The sequence below is a fragment of the Thermobia domestica genome, chromosome 2 (assembly GCF_964235325.1).
Source record: "Thermobia domestica chromosome 2, izTheDome1.hap1.1, whole genome shotgun sequence".
In the NCBI taxonomy this organism is placed as follows: Eukaryota; Metazoa; Arthropoda; class Insecta; order Zygentoma; family Lepismatidae; genus Thermobia; species Thermobia domestica.
In genome coordinates, this window is record NC_137455.1 from 371,177,660 (window position 1) to 371,202,329 (window position 24,670).

Sequence of the window (24,670 nt, forward strand, 5' to 3'; positions counted from 1 at the left end):
AAATGTGCTTTGTCACTTACAATCAAATAATCAAGAAAATTTGCGTTCTTACGAACCAACTCCTGAATGCATGTAGTAAATCTATTGCAATTGTTGCATCAGTTGCACAGATACAGATGAGAATCATGTTTTAAATATGCGGCGCGGTGTCACTCGACTCAATCTTACAAGGTCAGCCCGTTTTCTTGTCAAAATGTATTGGATTTCTTCGACCGTATTCTTGCCAAGCGTGGTCTCCCCGATCGTGGCAAATCAGCTACTTAACCATACTCTCTGAAACGTCCAACCGAACGATGAATCAGTGATTTAAAGGGTGCATGTCTGACACACAAATGGTGGCGATACGCTCTTCATGTTAAAACAATTGAGCTCTGGTTTTCAAAATACAGTTCAAAAATTTTCATTCTCTATGCAACTGTGAATTTTTCAGTCCATACTTCCCGCATGTCTACTTCATGCAATCTGCAAAATAAAGGGAAAATAATGCTTAGAATATTTTCTCAGTGCTTTTTCTACGGCTATCACTAGAATATTCACAATAACCTTATTCCCATGGAAAATATTACTTCCTGTTACTCCTTCGTGAATTATGGCCCACCCTGTATACGTTCTTCGTTCTTCAGAAGAAAAAAGGTATAAGAATAATTTTAAAAAATCAAAATTTCTTTGCAGAACCGCTACTCCAAGAACTAAATATGCTAAAATCAAATCAACATCATTTTTGTGGAATAAATGAATTACCAACGTCTAACGTACAGAGTACTCAAAATAAAACATTCATTTAATACTGATGCAAAACAAAGCCAAATAATCACAGAAACCGATCACGATCATACTAGAGTACCAAATGATTACGGACGATGGATATGTACATTTTGGGTGTAGATACGACGATGCGGGTTGTATTGCACAGGTGAATGGTCCTGTTCATATATGGCTAACAGATGGTCTATTGGTGGATAGGCATATTTAGGTACCGCAGGCGTTTGTTGCAGCAGTGCGTCAATAATAGGATGTGCATGGGCAATACGAGTAAAGATATAGCGGGTGCGTAAGCGGCGAAGATGTGGGAAGATAGTGGACATGGTGGTTCGGCTGTACACCTCCCTTGTTGGCATCTGTTAAGGAAGAGAATACGCAATTCGTAATGCTCGCCGTTCAAGGAGTTTGATGCGGTCGTAAAATTTGGATGTCACTGATAGCCAGGCGAGATGACCATGGGTGAGCGCAGGGCGGACAAACACTTTATATGTGTGTAGTAACAGTTTGGCGTTAAGTCCCCACGTTGTGCCCTTTAGGTGTCGTAGGAGATTGAGGCGATGGGGGATGTTGGCGTCCAAGAGACGAAGATGGGCGTCCCATGTTAAATGTTTATCAAATGTGACACCAAGATATTTGAGAGTATCGTGGAGCGGAAGACGTGTGTCCAGAAGTGTAATACGTAGGCGCTCGAGATTTCGTGTGGGGCAATATTTGTGTTTATTACGGGCAAACAATGTCATTTGCGTTTTTAGAGGATTTAATTTAAGTTTCCATTTGAGGCACCATCCGACAAGGTCGTCCAACGCAGGTTGAAGTATGCTGTTAATTCGGGCTACAGAAGAGCCAAGTGCTAGGTAAGCGGTGTTATCTGAAAATTGGAGAATATGAACAGGAGTAGATGGTTGAGGCATATCAGCGATATATAGGAGATACAGAAGTGGGGATAGAACTGAGCCCTGCGGTACACCGGCCCGTAGTACAAAGGTTGGAGATTTTGCATTATTGATCTGAATATAAGCAGAGCGACCATGGAGGAATTGAGCTGTGATTCGCACATAGGGGAACGGCAAGAGAGATGTAAGCTTATAGATCAAACCAGCATGCCAAACCGTATCAAATGCGCGTTCAATATCTATGGAAACCAGGACAGATGGAAGGCATTTATTAAAGTGATTGACCAGAAGCGACGATAGTTTGAGAAGTTGGTCATTGATGCCAAAAGATGGGCGGAATCCAGCTTGAGTAGATGGTATGAGTGCTCGTTCCATGATATAGGGGTGGAGGCGCTTCTGAAGGATGCGCTCAAACGTCTTGCTGAAGGCAGATGTAAGGCTGATGGGTCGGTAGGACGCCACTGAGGTTGGGTCCTTCTGTGGTTTCAGAAAGACGACGATTTTGGCAAGTTTCCAAGCTGGAGGAAAATAGCCTGTTATTAGCATTGCGGAGTAGAGTTGAGCAAGCAAGACCAAGAACACGGGTGGGGCATGCAGGAGTTGGCGATATGAGATAGTATCGTGACCTGGTGCGGTATTGCGACGGTATTATGAAAGAAAGAATTATGGGGGGAAAATTCATGCTTGTTGGCCTTGGAATTGTCATCAGACTTGTGATTTACGTGTGTATATGGTTGTGTAGTCCCAACGTCTGTAGGTTTCCAGGCCTGTTCGGGCCATTACTTTTGGAGAATCACAGGCTTGTAGGTTTCTCGGTCATAAGACAATAAAGATTAATTCTAATTAACATATAGTGTGCCTTTCCTATGCCGTGCCCCGACAGATGGCTTTGAACAGACACTAACTCAGTCGTTGTTTGTCTTCGCGTTCCTTCGTTTTTCTTCGGAGCACACGAAGCGACCCGAAGTTAACCAGAACCAATGGAAATGGTGTACAAAGCAGTAGCGGTATTGCACAGCACGCCGTGGTACGTGTGAATAGTCGCGACAGTGGCACGGACGGAACCAGTGTTGCCAGATCTACTGATTTTGCAGAAGATCTCCTGCTTTTTCTACGTTCTACTGATCTACTGCGAAAGAAAATGAAAAGTGAACAATCTCCTGCTTTTTCCTTACTTCGAGAAGTTAAAGAAATATATTATTATTAATATTGAATTTTCAATGTTTCCTCACATAAAAAGACGAAATTTCTCTGTTATAATACACAAACTTCTGTAAAGCGTATAGATATAGAGCTTTACTGTATATAATATGAATCCAAAGAATACAACTTTACGTCATCTTCTATATGCATTATGGTTAGCGTATTACAAGTAAGTGTTGTTTAGATTATGACTTAGGTTGAAAGAGTGGCTTACATCATTTCTCCACGATCGTCAGCAAGAAATCGTCTTACGCTATGATCACGTGTGACTGTACCATATAGCTACGTTATCACTACGTGCATGAAGCTCAATGTAGTTCATCGGAAATGAATTCTGGACTGCTTGTTTTGATTACTGCCCCCTTAATAATGGCAAATTTTATTGTCTCCTCCCCGGATTTACATTCAAACGCCACCACCGTATGTATCTACTGCTTTCTCCTGTTTTTTATCTTCGAATCTCCTGCTTTTCCAACTGACTGGTCTGGTAACACTGGACGGAACATGGCAGGCGTATGGCATGAACAAGTATATTACTGTATGTTTTTCCTTCAATGATCTTTCCAAGGATGGAGAATGGCCAAGCAAAGAAGCATTGTATCAGTAATCTCTCTAGAATTACTTCTGTACCTGTAACAGATTTTCTTTTTTTCCGAATTTTGGATATGATTTAATTGACCCTCTCAGCAGCGAAGCTATAAAAGACATGAACCTACAGCTTAACGTGCGATCCGAACCACATGATCTCCGGCCATGAATCGAACCGGGGTCACCTACTCCAAAGGTGCGTACGCTATCTACACAGCCACGAGGGAACTATTCCTTCTTTTCAGTTGTCCAGAATACGAAGTTAATTACTCTGCCAATGAGCAACTTTTAAATTAAGCTGTTTCATAAAGTAGGCATGTTGAAGAAAAGGACTCAAAAGTCATTCTCTGTGCAAGCGCATTCCTTCCTTGATACCCTTATCAGGGCCGTGCCGTGGAAAATGATCGCCTGGGGCCAGAGTATACTACCGCTCCCCCATACATATATTCCAAGCAATTTTTCCTATCTTTTTTTTTCCTTTTTTCTCCCGAATTATTCGCTCCCTCCGTGTAACGTGGGTTCCTGTCACCACGGCATGGCGCGTCCTCAGGTTGCGGATCGAGGAGAAGGCCTCTAGATATAGAGGTTAGCTGCGAATATACTGAATAAGCAGTCGCGGACAGACGACTAGGAGTGGTCCTCCAGCTTGGGGGTTTGGGTAAGGCTAACACCCTCATCCTGTAAAAAAAGGTACTTGTTCAGAAATATTCACAAAAGCCTCGGACAAGGACTGATAACTTGGCACGACATCAGCAAAAGAAAATGGACATGAGATTTGGAACGTGGAATATTAGAAGTCTTTATAGGGCAGGCGCGTTAAAATCTGTAACTAGTGAGTTAGAGAAATACAGGATGGACTTAGTAGGAGTTCAGGAAGTTAGGTGGGAAGGAAATGGATCTGAGAATTCCGGAAATTTTACGTTCTTTTACGGGGAAGGAAATAAAAATCACCAGTTAGGAACAGGGTTTTTCGTTCACAAACGAATATTACCAGCAATTAAACGGGTTGAATTTGTTACTGACAGACTTTCTTTTATTACTCTTAAGGGACGGTGGTGTGATATTATTGTTTTAAATGTACATGCTCCAACTGAAGATAAGGGTGACGATATAAAAGATAGTTTTTACGAAGAAGTTGAACGGATATTTGACCAACTCCCGCGATACCATATGAAGATTCTATTAGGGGATTTCAATGCGAAGGTAGGACGAGAGGATATTTTCAAACCGATTATAGGGAACGAAAGTTTGCATAAGGAAAGTAATGACAACGGTGTTAGACTCGTGAACTTTGCAACATCCAAAAACCTAATCGTGAAGAGTACAAAATTCCCACATCGCGACGTTCATAAATACACTTGGACATCACCAGACGGAAAAACACATAATCAAATTGATCACGTTTTAGTAGATAGAAGAAGACAATCTAGCATAATTGACGTTCGGTCGTTTAGAGGGGCTGATTGTGACACTGATCACTACCTGGTAGCAGCGATAATACGGGAGAGATTATCGTTGAATAAAGGTAATCCTCAATGTCCGAAAACGGAGAGATTTAATTTAAAGAAATTAGAAGAGAGCAAGGTAAGAGAGGAATACCAGATGGAAGTTTCTAATAGATTCTCGGTTTTAGAAGACTCGGAGTGCACTAGTGTTGAGGATACTTGGATTGAAATTAGAGATAGCATTAAAAGTTCAGCAATAGAAAAATTGGGACACGCGGAAATACGTAGGAACAAACCATGGTTCGACCAAGAATGCATTAAACTAGTAGAGAAGAGAAAACAGGCAAAATTACGGTGGCTACAAAATCCGAATGAGACAACTACACAAAATTTCGCAGATATCAGGCGGGAAACTTCCAAAACTTTTAGAACAAAGAAACGGGATTTTTTGAAAGCTAAAATTAAGGAACTTGAAGATAATAGTAAAAATAAAAATATTCGGGACATGTACAAGGGGATCAGCGAATTTAAGAAAGGCTATCAACCTCGTGCTGATATATTAAAGAAAACTGACGGGACAGTTCTCACTGATATGGATAGCATCTTAAATAGATGGAAAGATTTCTTTGACGATTTGCTGAACACGCAGCCAAAAACTAATGTGCGTGGAGAAAAGGAGATACACACCGCAGAACCGTATATTCCAGAACCCAATCGAATAGAAGTGGAAGCCGCTATAAAGAAATTAAAGAAACACAAATCTCCGGGTGTAGATGAAATTCCGGCTGAGTTAATTTTAGCTGGAGGCGAAAAATTGTGGAACAAGATACACAAACTCATTCTCCTTATCTGGAACAAGGAAGAATTGCCACAAGAGTGGAAAGAGTCAATCATTGTTCCAATTCACAAGAAAGGCGACAAAACTGACTGTAATAATTATCGAGGTATTTCTCTTCTGTCAACATCCTATAAAATCCTTTCAAATATTCTGTTAGCAAGATTGACCCCATACGCAGATGAAATTATTGGAGATTATCAGTGCGGATTTAGACGAAATCGATCAACTATCGACCAAATATTTACCATTCGCCAAATACTCGAAAAGAAGTGGGAATACAATACCCCGGTACATCAACTATTTATTGATTTTAGAAAGGCTTACGACTCGGTTAGGAGAGAAACATTATACAACGTTCTTACAGAGCTTGGAATACCGAGAAAGCTAATTAGATTAATTAAGATATGTTTAAGTGAATCCCAAAGTAAAGTCCGGGTAGGAAAATTTTTGTCCACGAGCTTCCACGTCGAAAATGGCCTGAAACAAGGAGATGCGTTGTCGCCATTATTATTTAACTTTGTGCTGGAATACGCCATAAGGAAAATCAAAGATAGCAACCAGGGCCTAGAGTTGAACGGCATTCACCATGTTATGGCATATGCTGATGATGTAAATTTAATAGGGGATGATAGGAGAACAGTAGAAATAAATGCAGAGATATTATTAAACGCTTGCAGGGACATGGGTTTAGAAGTAAATGCAGAGGAAACTAAATACATGGAAGTGCGTCGGGACCGTAATACGGCAAATTGTGGAGGCGTTGAATATTATTAAATAATACTTTTGATAAAGTGGATACTTTCAAATATTTAGGATCAATATTAACAGACGAAAATCATATTCACGAAGAAATTAAATGTCGACTAAAAGCAGGGAATTCGTGTTACTATTCTGTTCAAAATCTCTTGTCGTCGCGAATTCTGTCGAGGAATTTGAAGCTTAAAATATATAAAACGATAATCATGACTGTTGTTCTGTATGGTTGCGAAACATGGTCGCTTACTCTGAGGGAAGAACATAGACTGAAAGTATTTGAGAACAGGATCCTGAGAAGAATATTCGGACCCAAGAGGAACGAGAATGGGGAATGGCGGAAGCTTCATAACGAGGAACTACATAGTTTATACGGTTTACCCAACATTGTTAGGGTCGTCAAGTCTAGGAGGCTTAGGTGGGCAGGTCATGTAGCTAGAATGGAAGAAAGTAGAAACGCTTTCAAAGTCTTGACTGGTAGACCCATAGGAAAACGACCATTAGGAAGACCTAGGCGCAGATGGGAGGATAATATTAAGATGGATCTCGCAGAGATAGGAATACAAAGTAGAAACTGGATCCAATTAGCTAAGGATAGAAGTCAGTGGAGAGCTTTTGTGAACGCGGCACTGAATCTCCGGGTTCCATAGGCCATAGAGTTAGTTAGTTAGTTATTATTCGCTCCCTTACTTCGGCGCCCGGGACCGTCGCCCCTTCCCCGCCGTACGGCACGGCAGTGACCCTTATACATTAGATCATCCGCTTGCCCCCTCAAGTTATCTGTTTCCAAATGCTAGAGTCTGGGTCACAGTGGTTCAGTTGTACAGAGCTTACCTCTACTTAGTGCGGTCCATGATTCGATCTCCGGCTAAGTAAGGTTGTGGTGAACAACTTCGTGTCCGTGGGTTTTCTCGGGGTACTCCCGTTTCCTTTAACTTTCTCATTCCATCAAATCTTCCATCATTATTCACTTGCTTTAATCATCGTCTCCCTTGATACAATGGGCATAAAAGTGACATACTAAAATATACGACGTTAAGCTACTGACAGAATTTTATAAGTTTTAAAGGTAAAAGCAAGGGACATATACCATATTCCTTATACTTGTTACAATAGTGAGATTCTCTACGTAAAATCTAAAAAACTAAAATGTAAAGTTACTGACACACACAAAAAAAAAAAAAAAAAACGAAATATCACAAGAAAGAAATATCTAGTCTTTTAATGTGAACCTAATGCTCAGGAGGACAACAGTATTATACTTTTACAACAACAGATGTCGAAATCGTATCTCGTTCGTCAAATTTTACAGGCCATATGCAGAGTCGTTTTGACGTATGATTAACGTCATACTAAAGGCCTGACTACTACAGGAAACATATGTTAGTCGAACTCTTTAGTATAACACTAATCATGCGTCAGAACGACTCTGCATAAGGCTCTATCTATTGTATGGATGACTAACTAAGGACATTTAAGGCCGTATCTAAACGTATGGCAAGATAGCCCCTCCACTTTAGAAAATTGAAACAATGACTAGCTCATTCGTTTGTACTACGTTTGTACCGTTGGTACCGAAAATATTTTCGTTTGTACCAGTTTTCTTATAGGGTTAAATGAGAGGTCGATTGGGGGGGCTATTTTGGCGCCAAGATAGCCCCCCCGTATCACAGCACAAAAAATTGGAATACACCATTCGAAAGTAAATCGTTTGTACCGTTTGTACCGAAAAAAGTTTTGTTTGTACCCTGATAGTTTTCGAGAAACAGGGGGTGATATTTGGGGGAGCTATCTTGGCGCCAAGATAGTCCCCCGTATCACAGCACAAAAAATTGAAATACAATATTCGAAAGCAAATCGTTTGTAGCGTTTGTACCGGAAAAAGATTTCTAGCCCAAGTACCAAGATAGCCCCCACCCCAAATATCATCCCTTGTTTCTCGAAAACTATCAGGGTACAAACAAAACTTTTTCCGGTACAAACGGTACAAACGATTTGCTTTCGAATGGTGTATTCCAATTTTTTGTGCTGTGATACGGGGGGGCTATCTTGGCGCCAAGATAGCCCCCCCAGTTGACCACTCAAGTAACCCTATAAGGAAAATGGTACAAAGGAAAATATTTTCGGTACAAACGGTACAAACGTAGTACAAACGAATGATCTAGTCATTGTTTCAATTCTCTAAAGTGGAGGGGTTATCTTGCCATACGTGTATCTAACGTTTTCAGCTGAGATCATCAATCCCTATAAATTAACATGGTAAACTTCTTTCCGAAGTATTATGGAAACTATTTGTGTGATGTAGCTTAAAATTTCTCCAAATGTTAACCTACTATAATATTACATGTAAGTTTTTTTTTTTTTTTTTAAACTAGCCATATAGTTCATTTATATTTCTTTTTACAAGGAAATGTGACAGTGCTGGAAAGAACATTGTATATACATAACTTGTGGTATTGGAGATTAAGCAGGATTTTTTTTCCTGCTCGTAAAGTTGCAGATATAAAATTTAACTTCTACGATTCATTCACATCATTGTTCCTCACTGATCTTCAAAATGTTGGTAGATCATATTCTCTGACACGTATTACGGACATTGAGTGGACTCTAGTACAGTACGGAGCTCCTCCGTGGCTAAGCGGTTAGCGTACGCACCTTTGGCGTAGGAGCCCCGGGTTCGATTCCCGGCGGGAGCTCATGTGGTTCGGATTCCACGTTAATCAGTACATCCACGTCTTATATAGCCTCGCTGCTGAACGGGACGTTAAACTCAAAATCAACTCAACTCTAGTACAGCACGCCTCAATTGGATTTGAAATCCAGAGGGTGTCTAATGGATATCCTTGTATTGTGTGGAATAACATGTCCCAATTACAGCATACAGCTTAACTGTGCCCCTTTCCTGCTGATCGATTTCGTTTTCTTTTTTGCTAAACCGTACTTTACCGAAGCCCTATGCAATTTGATGCGAGAAATCGACTGATGCAGGTCTCGATCTCTGGAAGTGATCTATCAAGATCAGGTGTGCACCCAGAAATTCTTGTTGGGAGGGATCTAAACTTTGAGAGGGAGGGCACGATACTACAAGACACTACATATATGTAGTGAGGAACTGATGTTATTCTACTCCCGAAATAATCATACCTAATTGTTAAGTACTGCCACTTATATTGACAGAGAAATGATAGCACCATTGATACAAAGGGCACTAGGAAAGTTTTGCAATAGAACAGAACGGATCATCAGAGGAGTTCGCAATTTAGCGCGTGTTTAGACATGTCCAAACATGCACTGCAGAAGCTCTAGTCATTGTCTCAGTGTCAGTTGATTTTAGGCTTTATTAGTGACAAGAGGTGGAAATGTCGTCGTGGTCAAGAACTGAATACCGGGCAATTTTAGGCTACTACAATTTTGCACGTGGTTTAAGGCTTGATTAGTGTTTAGAAGAAATTACTCCTGTGTTTGGAGAGGATTGTTCTCATCATACAACAATATCAGGTAGTACCGAGAGTTTCAAAAAGGAAATTTCAGCCTTGAGGACGCCCAAGGACATGTTGGCCATCTTCATGTGAAACTGAACAAAACATTGATGCAGTAAGGAAAATGCTTGAGACAGATAAACGGGTTACATACCATCAAATAGAGATATGCTTGGGCATTAATGCGCCAACAGTTCGTGCTGTTCTCCTCGATCACCTTCGAGTACCCTTTGGGTACCACTGATTTGACCTACGAGCAGATAGCACACTGTGTTTCATGGTACCGTGAAAAGTTGAAAAAAATTTAAAATGGAAAAAACTTGTATTCTGAGCAGTATTGTGAGAGGTGATGAAACTTGCCTCTATTATTATGACGTCCCGACCAAGGCTCAAAACAAAGTCCGAGTGTTTGAAGAAGAGGAGACCCCCGTTTCTGTTCGAAAGTTCACATCAGTGAAGAAAACAATGGTGGCGGTACTTTTTAGTGTGCGAGGAATTGTCGAGCCAGTTGTCTCAGAAACACAGAAGCCAGCTACAGGGAAGTGGTATACCGAGGAATGTCTGCCTAAAAGTCCTTACAGCTCTCAAACAGTTGCGCCGAAACTCAAGGATAGACATATGGTTTCTTCACCACGATAACGGTCCAGCGCACCTTTCAAAATTTTACTCAGAGTATTTGGCCAGCACTGGACTAAAACCGTTAGAACACCCTCCGTACGGTCCAGATCTTGCTCCCTGTGACTTCACGCTGTTCTCCCATGTGAAGACCAGACTGAAAGGAAGGCATGTTACAAGCGATGACGCCCTATTAAGTGCTTGTGATGACGAGTGTGCGCAGATCTCTGTCGAAAGACGGCAAAGTTTCTTCAACAACTGGTTTCGAAGAACGGAAACATGTGTAATGTGTGGTGGAAAGTACTTTGAAAAAGTATAAGAAATAAGGTCGTATTGCAAAACTTTTCTAGTGCCCTTTGTAGATGATTTCTATTGTATAAGATCACATGTTTACGCTAGACTAATTATTTCTCAGCTAAACAAGTACAGATTTATTAAGAATGTGTACAAATGTATATCGAATTACGAATTTTTATTATGTAGAGGCGGGTCCGGACGTGGTGGAACCCCCACATGAGTGCGCTCCTGACCAAGGTAAATGGTCAAAAGAATCCTATCATAGCATTAGGCTTTGGTGCACTATTGCGTGCGCATTTCTTTCTTTTTTTCAAAGTGCATTTTGAACAGCGATGGACTCACGATTGAACTCAAAATTTCATTTTGATTGTTTACTTTGTATTTTGAATTATCTCTAGAGATTATGCCACACCAAGCAGAAAACCCCTTGACAAATAAAAGATACTGACCGCTACACTAACTTTCTCACTCCAATAACTTAGACGAAATCACGTTACCTTGCAGGTACAGGCGTTTTCGAAGGAAACCTGAACTGAGCAAAACTGATCTCTATAAATAAACTACCATTTGTGGATATTTTAATAAGAAATAATTTAGGCAACAATATAAGCTAGTAACGAAATATTTATTTATGAAATATGAAGGAAACCATCTGAGTCATTTTCGGGAAGAACTAACCTCCAAGAGTAATTTGTTGTTGTTGTTGTTGTTAATTGCTTCATGAGAAATGCATATCGTGTATTGTGGGGTTATTACTGAAATATTTGTTTAAGAAATATGACCAGAATATTGACTGAGACGTTTTTGACAAAATCGTCCAAAAAAAAAAAAAAAAAAAAAAAAACTCAAATTCAGGAGGGCTTTTCAGGGGAAATGAGTAATGTCATATTACCAGGTTCAGCAGCATCAGTTCAAATTTTGCTTGGGGGGCAAAACCCTATATGTCAGTAGATATTCAGGTTTTTCATTGCTATATTATGATCTTATGGATTAAAATGCATCCAAATATCAATTTCAGGAGGAAAAGGGGGTAATTGCACCATAGAAGCCTCAAATGACGTCGCTGATCAGGTTATTAATGAAATGTTTATTTAGGAAATTCTAATAACATTGCCTGAATTCCTTTCGAGAAAATCATCCGAAAAAACTCAACCGTAAAAGTAAGGAACCTTTTGTCAAGATAACGTGGGAGAAACAAGTTACGCGACATTATTATTGATATGTGTATTTATGAAGTATGAACAACATTAGCTTAGTTGTTTCTGAGAAAATCGCTCGAAAAGACTCACCCTCAAGACAAAACTAACCCTCAAGACAAATTATTACGCCATATTGTCAGGTGACTAACGAAATATGTACTTAGGAGGTATGAACAAAGTTGCCTGAGTCTCTTGAGAAAATGGCCCGAAAAAAAATCAATTCTAAAAGCAGTGGTGCAACCCCCCCTGATGTCCATGACGCACCCCCCTCAATTGTTTATCCGTAGGTGTTCTTCCATGAAAAAAAAATCTTTTCGAGTAATTTTTACACCCCCTCAAACATATTTATAGAGATTTTTAACCCTCCCAAATATTTCAATGACGCAGTTTGCGTCATAGCCCCCCTTTGTGGGCACCCCTGCAAAAGCAAACTACCCCCTTGTGAATATTTTTAGAACAAATGAATACAACAGTGACAACAAATACAACAGTGTCCCAAAATTCGTTAGGTTTAGTATGGTATTCGTTGGCAAATTTTAGGCGCTTTTGTCGGTTTACTTCTGAGATGTATGTTTTTTTTTCTGCCTGTCCTAGCATGAAAATTGGCACTATGCAACACATTTCGTGTAGTTTGAGGATTCACAGTGCAAGTAGATGTTGACGCGATTTCTTTAGCCAAAGACACGGCACTTCTGAAGGGGTCTTTACGTGCTAAATTGACTACTTTCCGTTGGTCGCGTCGTGTAAGCACTTTTGGGCGTCCTGATCTTCGTCTATTTTCTGTTGTTCCAGTTTCTTTATACTTCTTTAGGGTGGAACTAACAGTGCCAAAACTAATTGAGAGAGTCTTTACAATTTCACATTAACTCCTACCCAGTGGCGTATTTACGGGGTGCTTCCGAGCTTAAGCCCCTCCGAAATCTTACTTACTATAGTGAAGTATATGAAATATCTTGCAGAATTTTTACATTTTCAGGCAACCCCCCCCGAAAGTTAGCAAAGCCCCTCCCGAAACAAAATCGTAAATACGCCACTACTCCTACCTTCTTTATAAAGAGAAACAACCCCATGACGTTGCTTTAAAGTTCACTTTTCTTGCCCCCATGTTGACCACTAGCACTCACAATGAGAACAGAACAAACATGCAAGCAATGAACCCTTGCTGCAGATACAGTACGATTGCTCGAGTTAGACAGTACAGGTGTTCAAGGCACAGAACAGGATACCTGTGCAGCTGTATGAATACTTTTTTGAGTCTCATAATTACGTGATCCACATTGTGTTTGTCTCCTTATAGTCTTGGTGGATTTTCAACTCATGCAACTGTTAGTGCTATTCCGTCTCTTTGTTTCAACTAACTAACTAACTCTATGGCATATGGAACCCGGAGGTTCAATGCCGCGTTCACAAAAGCTCTTCACTGACTTCTATCCTTAGCTAACTGCATCTAGTTTCTACTTTGGATTCCAATCTCTGCGAGATCCATCTTAATATTGTCCTCCCATCTGCGCTTAGGTCTTCCTAATGGTCGTTTTCCGATTGGTCTTCTAGACAAGACTTCGTAAGCGTTTCTACTTTCTTCCATTCTAGCTACATGAACTGCCCACCTAAGCCTCATAGACTTGACGACCCTAACAATGTTGGGTAAACCGTAAAAATTATGTAGTTCCTCGTTTCCATTTCCGTAGTCCGTTTGTTTCAATATAAGATTTAATTTCCTGCTCTCTGTATAACTCACCTACGACTAATTTTTAAGGAGTATAAATGCTTTTTTGTCACTGTAGATCAAGATATTTAGAATTTTTAGTTATAGTAAATATTGTACGTTATACACGATTAATGTAAAACAATGATTGAAATTAACACTAAAGCATAACAAGGATAATTTGAAAAAAAATAAAGCATAATTAAACAAAAAATAAAGCATAATGTGGGTTGCTCTAATGCAGCGTTTCCCAACCGGTGTGCCGCGGCACAGTGGTGTGCCGCGAATGGGTCGCTGGTGTGCCGCGAGGAAATCGGAACAAAATTAGTAATTCTATAGCAATCAAATTGCAAGACATACAGAAAAAGGTATATTTGTATTTCAAATTACTACTATGAATCTAAAATTTAAAGTTTCATACTGTGTTACTTTTCTGTAGAACATTTTTCTGTACATTTCTAATTTTGAAAAAAAAGTAAAATATTTGTTATCATTGTTATGACCATTATTGCTTCTTTATTGTTGCAGACGATTTCGTAACTTGAAATTTTAAAATACTATTCAATCCTTCCGGCAAAGTAAACATGCATACGAATTACCTATATTTGTGTTTTAAAAGTAAAAGAGATTCGTTTGTTCGTTCGTTATTTAGTGATCCTCCTTCTTAATGAAAGGTTGGATACAGTTTTCGAAAAAAAGTGTATTTTTAACAACTTGAGCCCTATATCTGATTGTAATTGTTTTCTATTTTTAAATTAAAATGAAAAATAAGCATAATGATTTACCACGGGGAAAAAACAGTGGTCTAGCTTTCTTCTCTGTGAGAAGGATGTCAGCAATCAGAAAAAAAAAATACTACAGTATTTTATATTTTCAAATAATAATAATAATAATAATAATAATAATAATAATAATAATAATAATAATAATAATAATAATAATAATAATAATAATAATAATAATAATAATAATAATAATATGTGTGCCGCGAGAATTCAAGTTACCCTGAAGTGTGCCGCAAGTTGAAAAAGGTTGGGAAACGCTGCTCTAATGATAAATAATATTCTTACCTGCAAAAATAATAGCTGTTTCAAATGTTGCTGATAGAGGGTAGTATTTTATATCTGAAAAAGTAAAACATGTTTATTATACTTCTTTCCATATGATTTGGTGAATTATGCATTAGATAAATAACAAATTTATAACTGTACTTACTTAACCAAGTAATATGCAAGAATTTGCTTGTTGCAGTAGAGATGGCGTGGTCATTACTTTCTCCCTTGGTGGTAATATATATGAGGATTTAAATTTCAAACAGAAACACTTGAATAAATCTAGATATTAAGAAATCTAGATATAAAGGCTAAAGTTTGGTTTTCTGATCATACATAACTTTATGAGTCTAAAATTACGTTTAATTTGTTTGTAGCACAATGATATTGCGTGGAAACATTTTCTTGATACGTATGTAAACCATTCGGGGCCGATCATTCGAGGTTCGTCTTGCTTCTCTTGATCCATTAACGGTTAAAAGAGAGTTACCTTGGTTCCGTATTTTCTAAAGATTTTTACGGTAAAGAGCGAGGCAGACATCATTGTGCTTTATAGAATGATACCATGTTTGATTTATGGAACTGAGTGAAGGTCAAATTGACGTGAAAAGTGAAGGCATATTTTTCAAATTGAAGGTCAGAACATTTTGCTTAAAATTCGTACTTTCTTGCTATATTTTCTGTATTTGTGGTGGTTTGGGTTAATTTTGGTTAATTTGGGTTAGTTTAGAATAGGATTTTTGCGTTTGGGGTGCAGAATTCTTTGCTTAAAATTCGTACTTTCTTCTCATATTTTCTATGTTTCTGATGGTTTAGGCTAGGTTAGGTTAGGTTAGTACTTAGTGAACACCCTTACGTAACATGAACTCATTTCTTCTGTAAACGTTTTTTTTACTTAATTCCCCCTCTTCCCTTAGTTTCAAATTATATCATGAAAAACGTTCTCATCCTGGGTCGTGGGGGGCGCGGTGGCTCAGTGGTAGAGCGTTCACCTCTGGTGCTTGGGGTCCCGGGTTCGATCCCAGCCTCCGCCAAGTGAACTTTGTGGTGGACAAACACCGTGCTCGTGGGTTTTCTCGGGGTTCTCCCGTTTCCTCCCACTTTCTTCATTCCACCATTTCACTCATCTCTCATCATCACCGTCTCCTTTAGCCTAACCGGCATAACCGTGGGACGTAAAACTTAAAGATTTCATTTCATTTTCATTTTCATCCTGGGTCGAGTGTAGACGCTGAAGTGTAGAGCCGTAAAGTTGGAAGACAGAATTAACAGTCCATATGATTTGGTAAGTTCGAAGTAAAGGAAGTGGGAAAAAAAGAAGACAATACGACATGAATGGTAAAGCTAATTTTTAAAGAACGTTTGATGTGAAAAAATGAATGAATGAACGGATAACTAAAGAAGTTCAGTTTACGAACTAAAAACATTTCTGATTGTAAGTTAATAAATTGGAGGTCCTCTTCTGAAGGAATAGGATCAAGAACAGAGGCGTCATTTAGGGAGGCAGGGAGGGGCATTCCCCCCGACTTTGAGATTTATATAGATTTTATCAATAGAATAGTAGTTAGTGAAAAACGCGAAATTTTACATAAGTCAAAGGGTCTTGCCCCTCCCAAGCCAAATCTGAAATGACGCTACTGACCAAAAAATTCGTAAGGGCAAACAACCAGTGGTCGAAGTAATACGGTATGCAATGGTATTATTTTTCAAATGATCAAGTCATACCGTCACGGGAGAGTAGATGCTAAATAAGAAAATGAAATGAAATTAAATCTTTGAGGTTTCCGTCCCACGTCTATGCCGGTTAGGCTAAAGGAGACGGAGATTATGAGACATGAGTGAAATGGTGGAATGAAGAAAGTGGGATGAAACGGGAAAACCCCGAGAAAACCCAAGAGCACGGTGTTTGTCCACCAGAAAGTCCACACGGCGCGAGATGGGATTGAACCAGGAACCCCAAGCACCGGAGGTGAACGCTCTACCACTGAGCCACAGCGCCCCCATGCTAAATAAGGAGTGCGATTTAAGTGCGAGGAGTTCGAAAAGCATGCATAAAACGGAAACAACTCATTCAATCTTAATAAAAGTTTCACCCTTTGCTCGTCATAGTATCTCACAACTGTATCTCGCTAAATGTGAGCGTGTAAACATGAACGGGAAGCGAATAACAACAGAACAGGTCAAGACTGTCCGCGAGCGGCTTATCCAATTCTTCAGGAACCGGTGCTCGCGTGACTTTACGGTTGTTTTAAACTAATTGAAGTCTGGATATCCTTATAGTGCAGTGCATAGAATGTTGCAAAATTAAGTGGAGACTGGTGAAGCATCAAGAAAGAAGAAATCTGGTCGCGCAATTTCAAAATGTACACAAAAAAGTGAAAAGTGCGATTAGACGAGAATTCATGAAGAACCCTAACTTGCCAAACCGATTTTTAGGAGGGAAATATCAAATTTCTGAATTCACTGTAAGGAAGATCAAGAATGAACACGAATTCTAGGTTGAAACATGTAAAAGTGCACCATTTTATACAGACAAACAGAAGAAGCAAGATAAGATTAACTGCAAATTCTCTGACAAGAAGTTCGCGAACAAGATTTTAATCATGGATAATAAAACTTACTGTTGCCAAAGCTTAGCGTTCGGGCCTGTTTCCAAGTGTATATCGTACATTGATAAACGTTAAGTTAGTCCTAGCAAGTTCGTAAAACCTAAAGACAAATATGCGAATAGGTTTTGATCTGGCAAGCGATCACGGCAAAGTTTCGCCTGCTATTGTTTGAATATGACAATCAGCGGTGACCGCTTTTTAGTGTGCTTTGAAAAGGTTTTGATTCTGTGGATACAAAAAGAATTCACCGGGCATGACATTGTGTTTTGGCCCGATATGGCATTCTCGCATTATTGAAAAACGTGCAAGACCAACTTACTGACGCTGGTATCGAGTTTATCGGCAAAAACGAGAACTCGCCAATAGTTCCTCAGGCTAGACCCATTGAGCATTTTTGGACTCTAGTTAAACGCGAAATGGTTTAAAAGGCATACATTCATCAAAGATGTGAAAGATATGAAAAAAAAAAAAGTGATCGGAAATAGCGAAAGAAGTGGCAAAAAGTAATGGACAAACGCTTTTCAGGAAGTTCGGAGCTTTTTAGATTCCATTGCCCTTTCTCATTTTAGGCCCGGAATTTTCGAAAACACTGAAATGCGTATTCTCCTATTTTTAAAACAGCTTAAATAACGAATTTCACACAACTTAAGCAAAACCTTATATTAAACATTTTCTAAATACATAGTGAGAGATTTTTAACATTATAGAAATTGTCTCAATTTCTATAAACGAAAAGCGAATAAAACTAATTTGTTTTAAATCAAAGAGTTAGATGAAACCAAAAGATGAAAATCAAAGAGAAAGCAAGCTTTACGTAATATGTGTGAGAATACACACACATAAACAGTTTCGAAGTGGGGATAGAAACAGAGGCGGTATGATTTATTACGATTTTGACTCTACAAACCACCTATCTAAATGTTAAAATATAGTGAGGGTATGTTGCCTAAAAGATTGCATTTCTATTTACATAATGACTGAAAACCATTGCAGAGCTTCTCTTTAGTTACGGGAGGGAGGGTGCATGGAGAGACTTTGATCCCCTGCCAACAACTTACTGAAAAAAAAAAAAAAATTAAAAAATATCCCCTTATATTGCATTATAGAGAATTATACACTAAAATTCTCAAAAGTCGAGTTTTAATATTAACAATTTCCTGCGGGAAAACTCCCGGATGTCCACTCGACTGAGGGTATTCGAAACCCCCGGAAGACCCGTCCTCCACAGCAGACAACCCCTAAGTCCGTCCATGCTCAAATCACGACATTAAGGCAAGAAGACACTCATACATACAAGAAAGAAACAACTCAATATGGCAAAATATAAATTAGATGAACTTATTTAGACACCTCATTTTGATAAAAAAAAAAAAAGGCAAGAAAAAGATAAAAACATCGGTGTTGTCAATATTTCTACATAAATAAAATGCTTTTACACCAAAGGAAGTATGCCTACATTATTGAAAAACCAGGTCGGTATGGCATACCACCTCATACCGTCTCACTTCGACCACTGCATATAAAGGTAGAAACCACTCAAAGAAACTACAAAGAGAAACATTTGAGAACCAAATACGAAAAAAAAACAATGGAAAATAAGAAGAAACAAAAGTAGAAAAAAAGAAAAATATAAAACAAAGAAGACCATAGAAAGAAAAATGACTAACAAATACTAACATGTAAGTATCTGACTACTTGTTTTATTTCTATTTTATACGTATGTGTATTATTTGCATTATGGAGGGTGGTAATAAACAAACAAATAAATAAATAAATAAAAATTAATTAAAAGAGAGAGAATGGACATGTTTAAATATTGTCGGTCCAATGCCAAAACCGCAAATGTGCAAATTTTGCTATTTTCACCTAAGTGCAGTCTCATGTTATTTGGGGCACACAGATTCCAATACCAAATCCCATTTATGAAATATAAGTATATTAGAAGTTATCGCCAATTCCTAAAACATGTACCTAACTCTATATACTGATTTTTCGGGGCACGTTGAATATTAAAATGCTTATAACTCAAAGTCAAATTTAGCTCATTCGCGGTTTTGGCATTGGATCGACGTGCTGCAAAAAAAAAAAAAAAAAGTGTCTCGATGGCTCAGTGGTAGAGCGTTCACCTCTGGTGCATGGGGTTCCTGTTCGATCCCAGCTCGCGCCAAGTGAACTTTGTGGTGGACAAACACTATGTGCGTCGGTTCTCTAGGGGTTTCTACCATTTCCTACCACTTTCTTTATTCAACCATTTCATTCATTTCTCATCATCACCGTCTCCTTTAGCCCAGCCGGCATAATCGTGGAACGTAAAACTTAAAGATTTCATTTTACTCTCAACATGAGAAATGCGAATTTCAAAATATACATGTATTAGTGTTAATAAAACGAAAGAATAAAAGCGAACCAAGATTCATAAAAGCAAGCCAAGCAACGAAACAAAATTCATAAATTGATGAAGGGAGAAATTTAACACACACACACACACAACGAAAAGTTGAAACCGATGAACATCTCTTAGACAGAGATACAGAAGTGCGACAGAGTGAAACAGGGGGGAAAAGAAAAAGAAAAGGGAGCACAGACAAAAATATCGAATTTACACGTAGTAAGAAAAGAACCTAACATTATAAAGTTCCATTTCCAGAAATCTAACAGGAATATAGAAGTATCGTTTGCTTTTTGTATATTTTAGGAATATTCGATTATATAGATGATGCTTGAAAAATTCATTAAGTCACTTCCAAAATGAATACCAAACTTAATATGAATACCAAGTGATCAAATTTAATACTCAATTTTTAGTGGAACTGTAGAGTTCCAAGCAACGACGCCGACTTTCCAAAATTTATGTGGATGCATATTAATAGTGGGAAATGATAGCCTATATGTTTTCAGGGAAGTCTCGATATTTGATTAATTTATTTTTAGTTGAAATCTTTTATGTACACTGCCATAAAGGGCTGTGCTGTGATAAAGTAAAATATACCGGTACTGTAAGGATAAATTGGTTCTGCCCTAGCTGAGTCGAAAACGGATACAAATTATTTGTGTGTGCCGAAGCCCCGGAGCACCTACGTAGTCGGCGCGCATGGTTCCGAGACATAGTGCATGGTTCTAGGATAATGTCAAAAGTTTAACATACATGCTTTGATCCGCATGGTTCAATTCCAAATTCGATAGTGTTCATTGAACGTACTGATCCGAAATACATTATAATAAACCCAGTAGGTAGCGTAGGTCATACCTTCCACTCCAGACTACAAACGCAAACAACAAAAAAGGGGAAAGAAAACAAAAGAAAAGAAAAAATGAATTAGTACTATTTTACTGCTAAATTTCTATCAGAAAAACCTATATTAAAATTCCAAACTGTATCATAATGAAAAGTTACGAATGTTCAAAAGGAAAGTTGGATGTTCCTTATAGATGTAGCAAACCTCGCCCGTTTCACATTTCAAACATGAATAAAACACATTGAATTATAGGATGGAAACAATTTTTTTTTATCAAACTAATATAAATAAAACCTTCTCTTGAAATAACTAAAAAGGGGGCATTTCTACTCATCTCTGAAGATTTATGTTTCGAACATACACTCTCGATTTCACCTACTGCGAACATAACGTTGAAATTCGCACAGATAAAACGAACACGCTAGAGTTGAAACGGGTTATCGTGTCGTAATTCGCACAGATGAAACGAACACGCTAGAGTTGAAACGGACTATCGTGTCGTAATTCGCACAGATAAAATGAACACGCTAGAGTTGAAACGGGTTATCGTGTCAGTCGGGTGATGCGGGTCAGTTTATGGACTACCACTGGGTCGAGGATTCGAACCCGTAGTGACCTGCTAATTCGATTGAGAGTCAGTAACCTGAAGAACAGAAAAGAGATTCAATGATAAACAAACCAATGAATGTTTTCAACTGCTTTCCATTTCAGCGATATTTGTGACAGAAATTACAGCAAAAGTGTGGATAAAGTAAAGTATTACGTACTGGAGAATGAAGTGCTTTTACTCTAGGACACCGGTTTCTCACTACAGATTTTAGAATAACTGTCTTTCTAACCCTCTGGGATGGTGGGGGTCAAGTCTGGTGTCATTTGATAGCATTTGCGCATATATCAATAATATCTAGTTTAATTTTCCAAATCTGATATGTATTTTTTGAGATATTATCATTTTTCAACGGTTTGTAACCCATTTTGATTTTTCGGTGCCATCAATCACGCAACGAACAAAATATTACATACAAAAGTTACATATTTTTTCCCGGAGAATCCGAGTCTGCAATACAATCTGGGGGTTCCTATTTAAGTTTTCAGAGTTGATCCCCTCCTGCTCCCGGGTGGGGCAGGGGATCGAGTGTTGTGTCATTGGATGTCCCTCTTCGTGACGAACAACTTTTATTACAACTTGTTTTTAATCCGATTGGTAGTTTTCCAAATATTTCCAAAAAGAGTTTCAAATCGCTCACCTTGGTAGCACAACTTTACGTACCTATGGGTTTCAGATCTTGATTTTGTCGAAAGCGGATACAACGATTTTTTTAAAAACTAGTATATGAACTGTTGTGTAAGAGAGATACAACTTTTTATATTTCATTCTAGCAATGCTGGATACTGCATCAGCTACTTCCTCGTTTTCCTACAAGCTCGTGGCTGTTAAACGAAATATCGATAATTTTAACGGGAGATTCCTCACATCTCCTCCTTTGCTATCTATATTTTATAAGCTTCTTTTTCTCTACATGTTTACAAATAACAATCAATTTCAAGAACTCCAGTTACGTAAATATAAACTACTGAATTTTTAATAAGACACACTTTTAGAAGAATCGCATCTTTCTTTCAGTAGCCGGCATACTATTAGTTTAAAATCCGGAAAGGTTATTGTATTATGATGAAACGTTAGGGTTATTCCTATATTTAAAAAGGTAGGTATAATGGCAAAATTGCATTTCTTGGCGAAGACAGGATTACTACGAAATTTAGTTTTAAATCGTATATTGTGTCCTAATTTTAAAATAGAAGTATCAAAGAAATCAGTAAAATTTTTATTGATAATTAATCTTAAAGATTTTTACACCTCAACGTTTGGATGTTAACTTCGAATACCAATTACAGAGTTATTTGAGCTAGAACTTCTCACGCATCTCTTGATACTACTTACAAAAATGCAGTACAAAAGTCGTTTTCTACTTTGCTGAAAGAATAGTTGTTTTAAAGGCCTATCTCGGATCAAAAAAAGAAAGGAAAGTACTGGAGTATGCACAGTCAAATGTATTAGCATGTACAGTACCAACTGTTCACGTTTTGGTTTGCTTTCTGTTTTATTACATTCTAACATATAGTAACTGTACTGTACCATGAAGATAGTACTACTGAGCAGGCCGTAGCCAGCCCAAAAATGTAGGGGGATCCAACCATATTATAGTTCATCACCATATTATATTCATTTGCAAGCTTACCATGACAATTTTAGGGGGCCAGTAAAAATTTAGGAGGGGCCCCTTCCCCTAGCCCCCCGCTGATACGGGCCTGGTACTGACACTGCAAATAAATGTGATTTTACTTTTTTTTTTCTTGTGAAAATCAACCTTTTTAGAAACGAAGGCCATTTTAACTCTCAACCTTCTGTCCAAACGATGAAGAGAATGACTCACATGTTACTAGAAAATACCAGTGTTTACAAATATGCTTGCTTTTACGGGGAATAAAGGTTCTCCCGTTTCCTCCCACTTTCTTCATTCCACCATTTCACTCATCTCTCATCATCACCGTCTCCTTTAGCCTAACCGGCATAACCGTGGGACGTAAAACTCAAAGATTTCATTTCATTTCATTTTCAACCAAACTTAGCACGCTGATAGAGTATGTCGTGCTGAGTGACAACATAGGTCGAAATCAAAAATTCGATGTACCATCGAGGAATAATCACTGAAAAACGCTTCCTCCTAGACCGTTTGGCCGATCTCAACCAAACTTAGCACGCTGATAGAGTATGTCGTGCTGAGTGACAACATAGGTCGAAATAAAAAATCCGATGTACCATCGAGGAATAATCACCGAAAAACGCTTCCTCCTAGACCGTCTAGCCGATCTCAACCAAACTTAGCCCCCGCCAAGTGAACTTTGTGGTGGACAAACACCGTGCTCGTGGGTTTTCTCGGGGTTCTCCCGTTTCCTCCCACTTTCTTCATTCCACCATTTCACTCATCTCTCATCATCACCGTCTCCTTTAGCCTAACCGGCATAACCGTGGGACGTAAAACTCAAAGATTTCATTTCATTTCATTTTCAACCAAACTTAGCACGCTGATAGAGTATGTCGTGCTGAGTGACAACATATACTTTAAGCTCGCTCAGCTCATTTCATTGCAATCGGGTATATCCATTGCATTCCTAGTTGAGCTGAGCGAAGCGAAGCTCTTATACTCGGGTTAGCCGTTTGGTTGTCCGCGAACTCCTCCTAGACCGTTTGGCCGATCTCAACCAAACTTAGCACGCTGATAGAGTATGTCGTGCTGAGTGACAACATAGGTCGAAATAAAAAATCCGATGTACCATCGAGGAATAATCACCGAAAAACGCTTCCTCCTAGACCGTCTGGCCGATCTCAATCAAACTTAGCACGCTGATAGAGTATGTCGTGCTGAGTGACAACATATACTTTAAGCTCGCTCAGCTCATTTCATTGCAATCGGGTATATCCATTGCATTCCTAGTTTATTGAACTACATACTGTGTCATCATTAGCAACTTTTTATACAACTCTAATAGCTCCTAAGATCGAATACTGCTTTCCCATAAATGGGCCATGGCAGAACCTACCCATCTCTCCAGACTTGATTCTATTCTCAATTTCTTTATTGCTATCGTCCATTTTCGTGTTCCTGCACTTTGAATATTATCTAAGGAGGAACTCTTGCGATATCTTAATATCCAGACTCCGGGAGTATACAGAAATAACTCTGACCTGAAATTTCTTCATGAGATAGTTACTGGAAACTTAAGATCGGAAACATTATTTCAGGAACTATCCTTATGTGTCCTTCTCCCCCATAATTCGAGATACCCACTTGTTCCATCTTGCCCGCCCTATGTTGGCAATTAACCAGAGATCTCTTTTTTACAGAATACTGAACTTTTATAATCATTTAACAACTGATGTGCATATTTTTTTCGAGTTACCCGGTGTTTGAAAGAGCAATTAAACGAGTTTTT

At 38.6% G+C, this 24,670-nt stretch overlaps 1 protein-coding gene across 2 annotated transcripts in view; it reads right to left on the reverse strand.

Moving 5' to 3' along the window:
- The window catches only part of LOC145679901 (synaptic vesicle glycoprotein 2B-like), a 126,950-nt gene that overhangs the window by 93,789 nt on the left and 8,491 nt on the right, over positions 1–24,670 (reverse strand). For both annotated transcript variants that reach the window (XM_081750415.1, XM_081750413.1), the window contains exon 3: positions 14,848–14,901. In XM_081750415.1, coding sequence (XP_081606541.1) covers positions 14,848–14,901 — 54 coding nt within the window. The remainder of the gene's footprint in view (positions 1–14,847; positions 14,902–24,670) is intronic.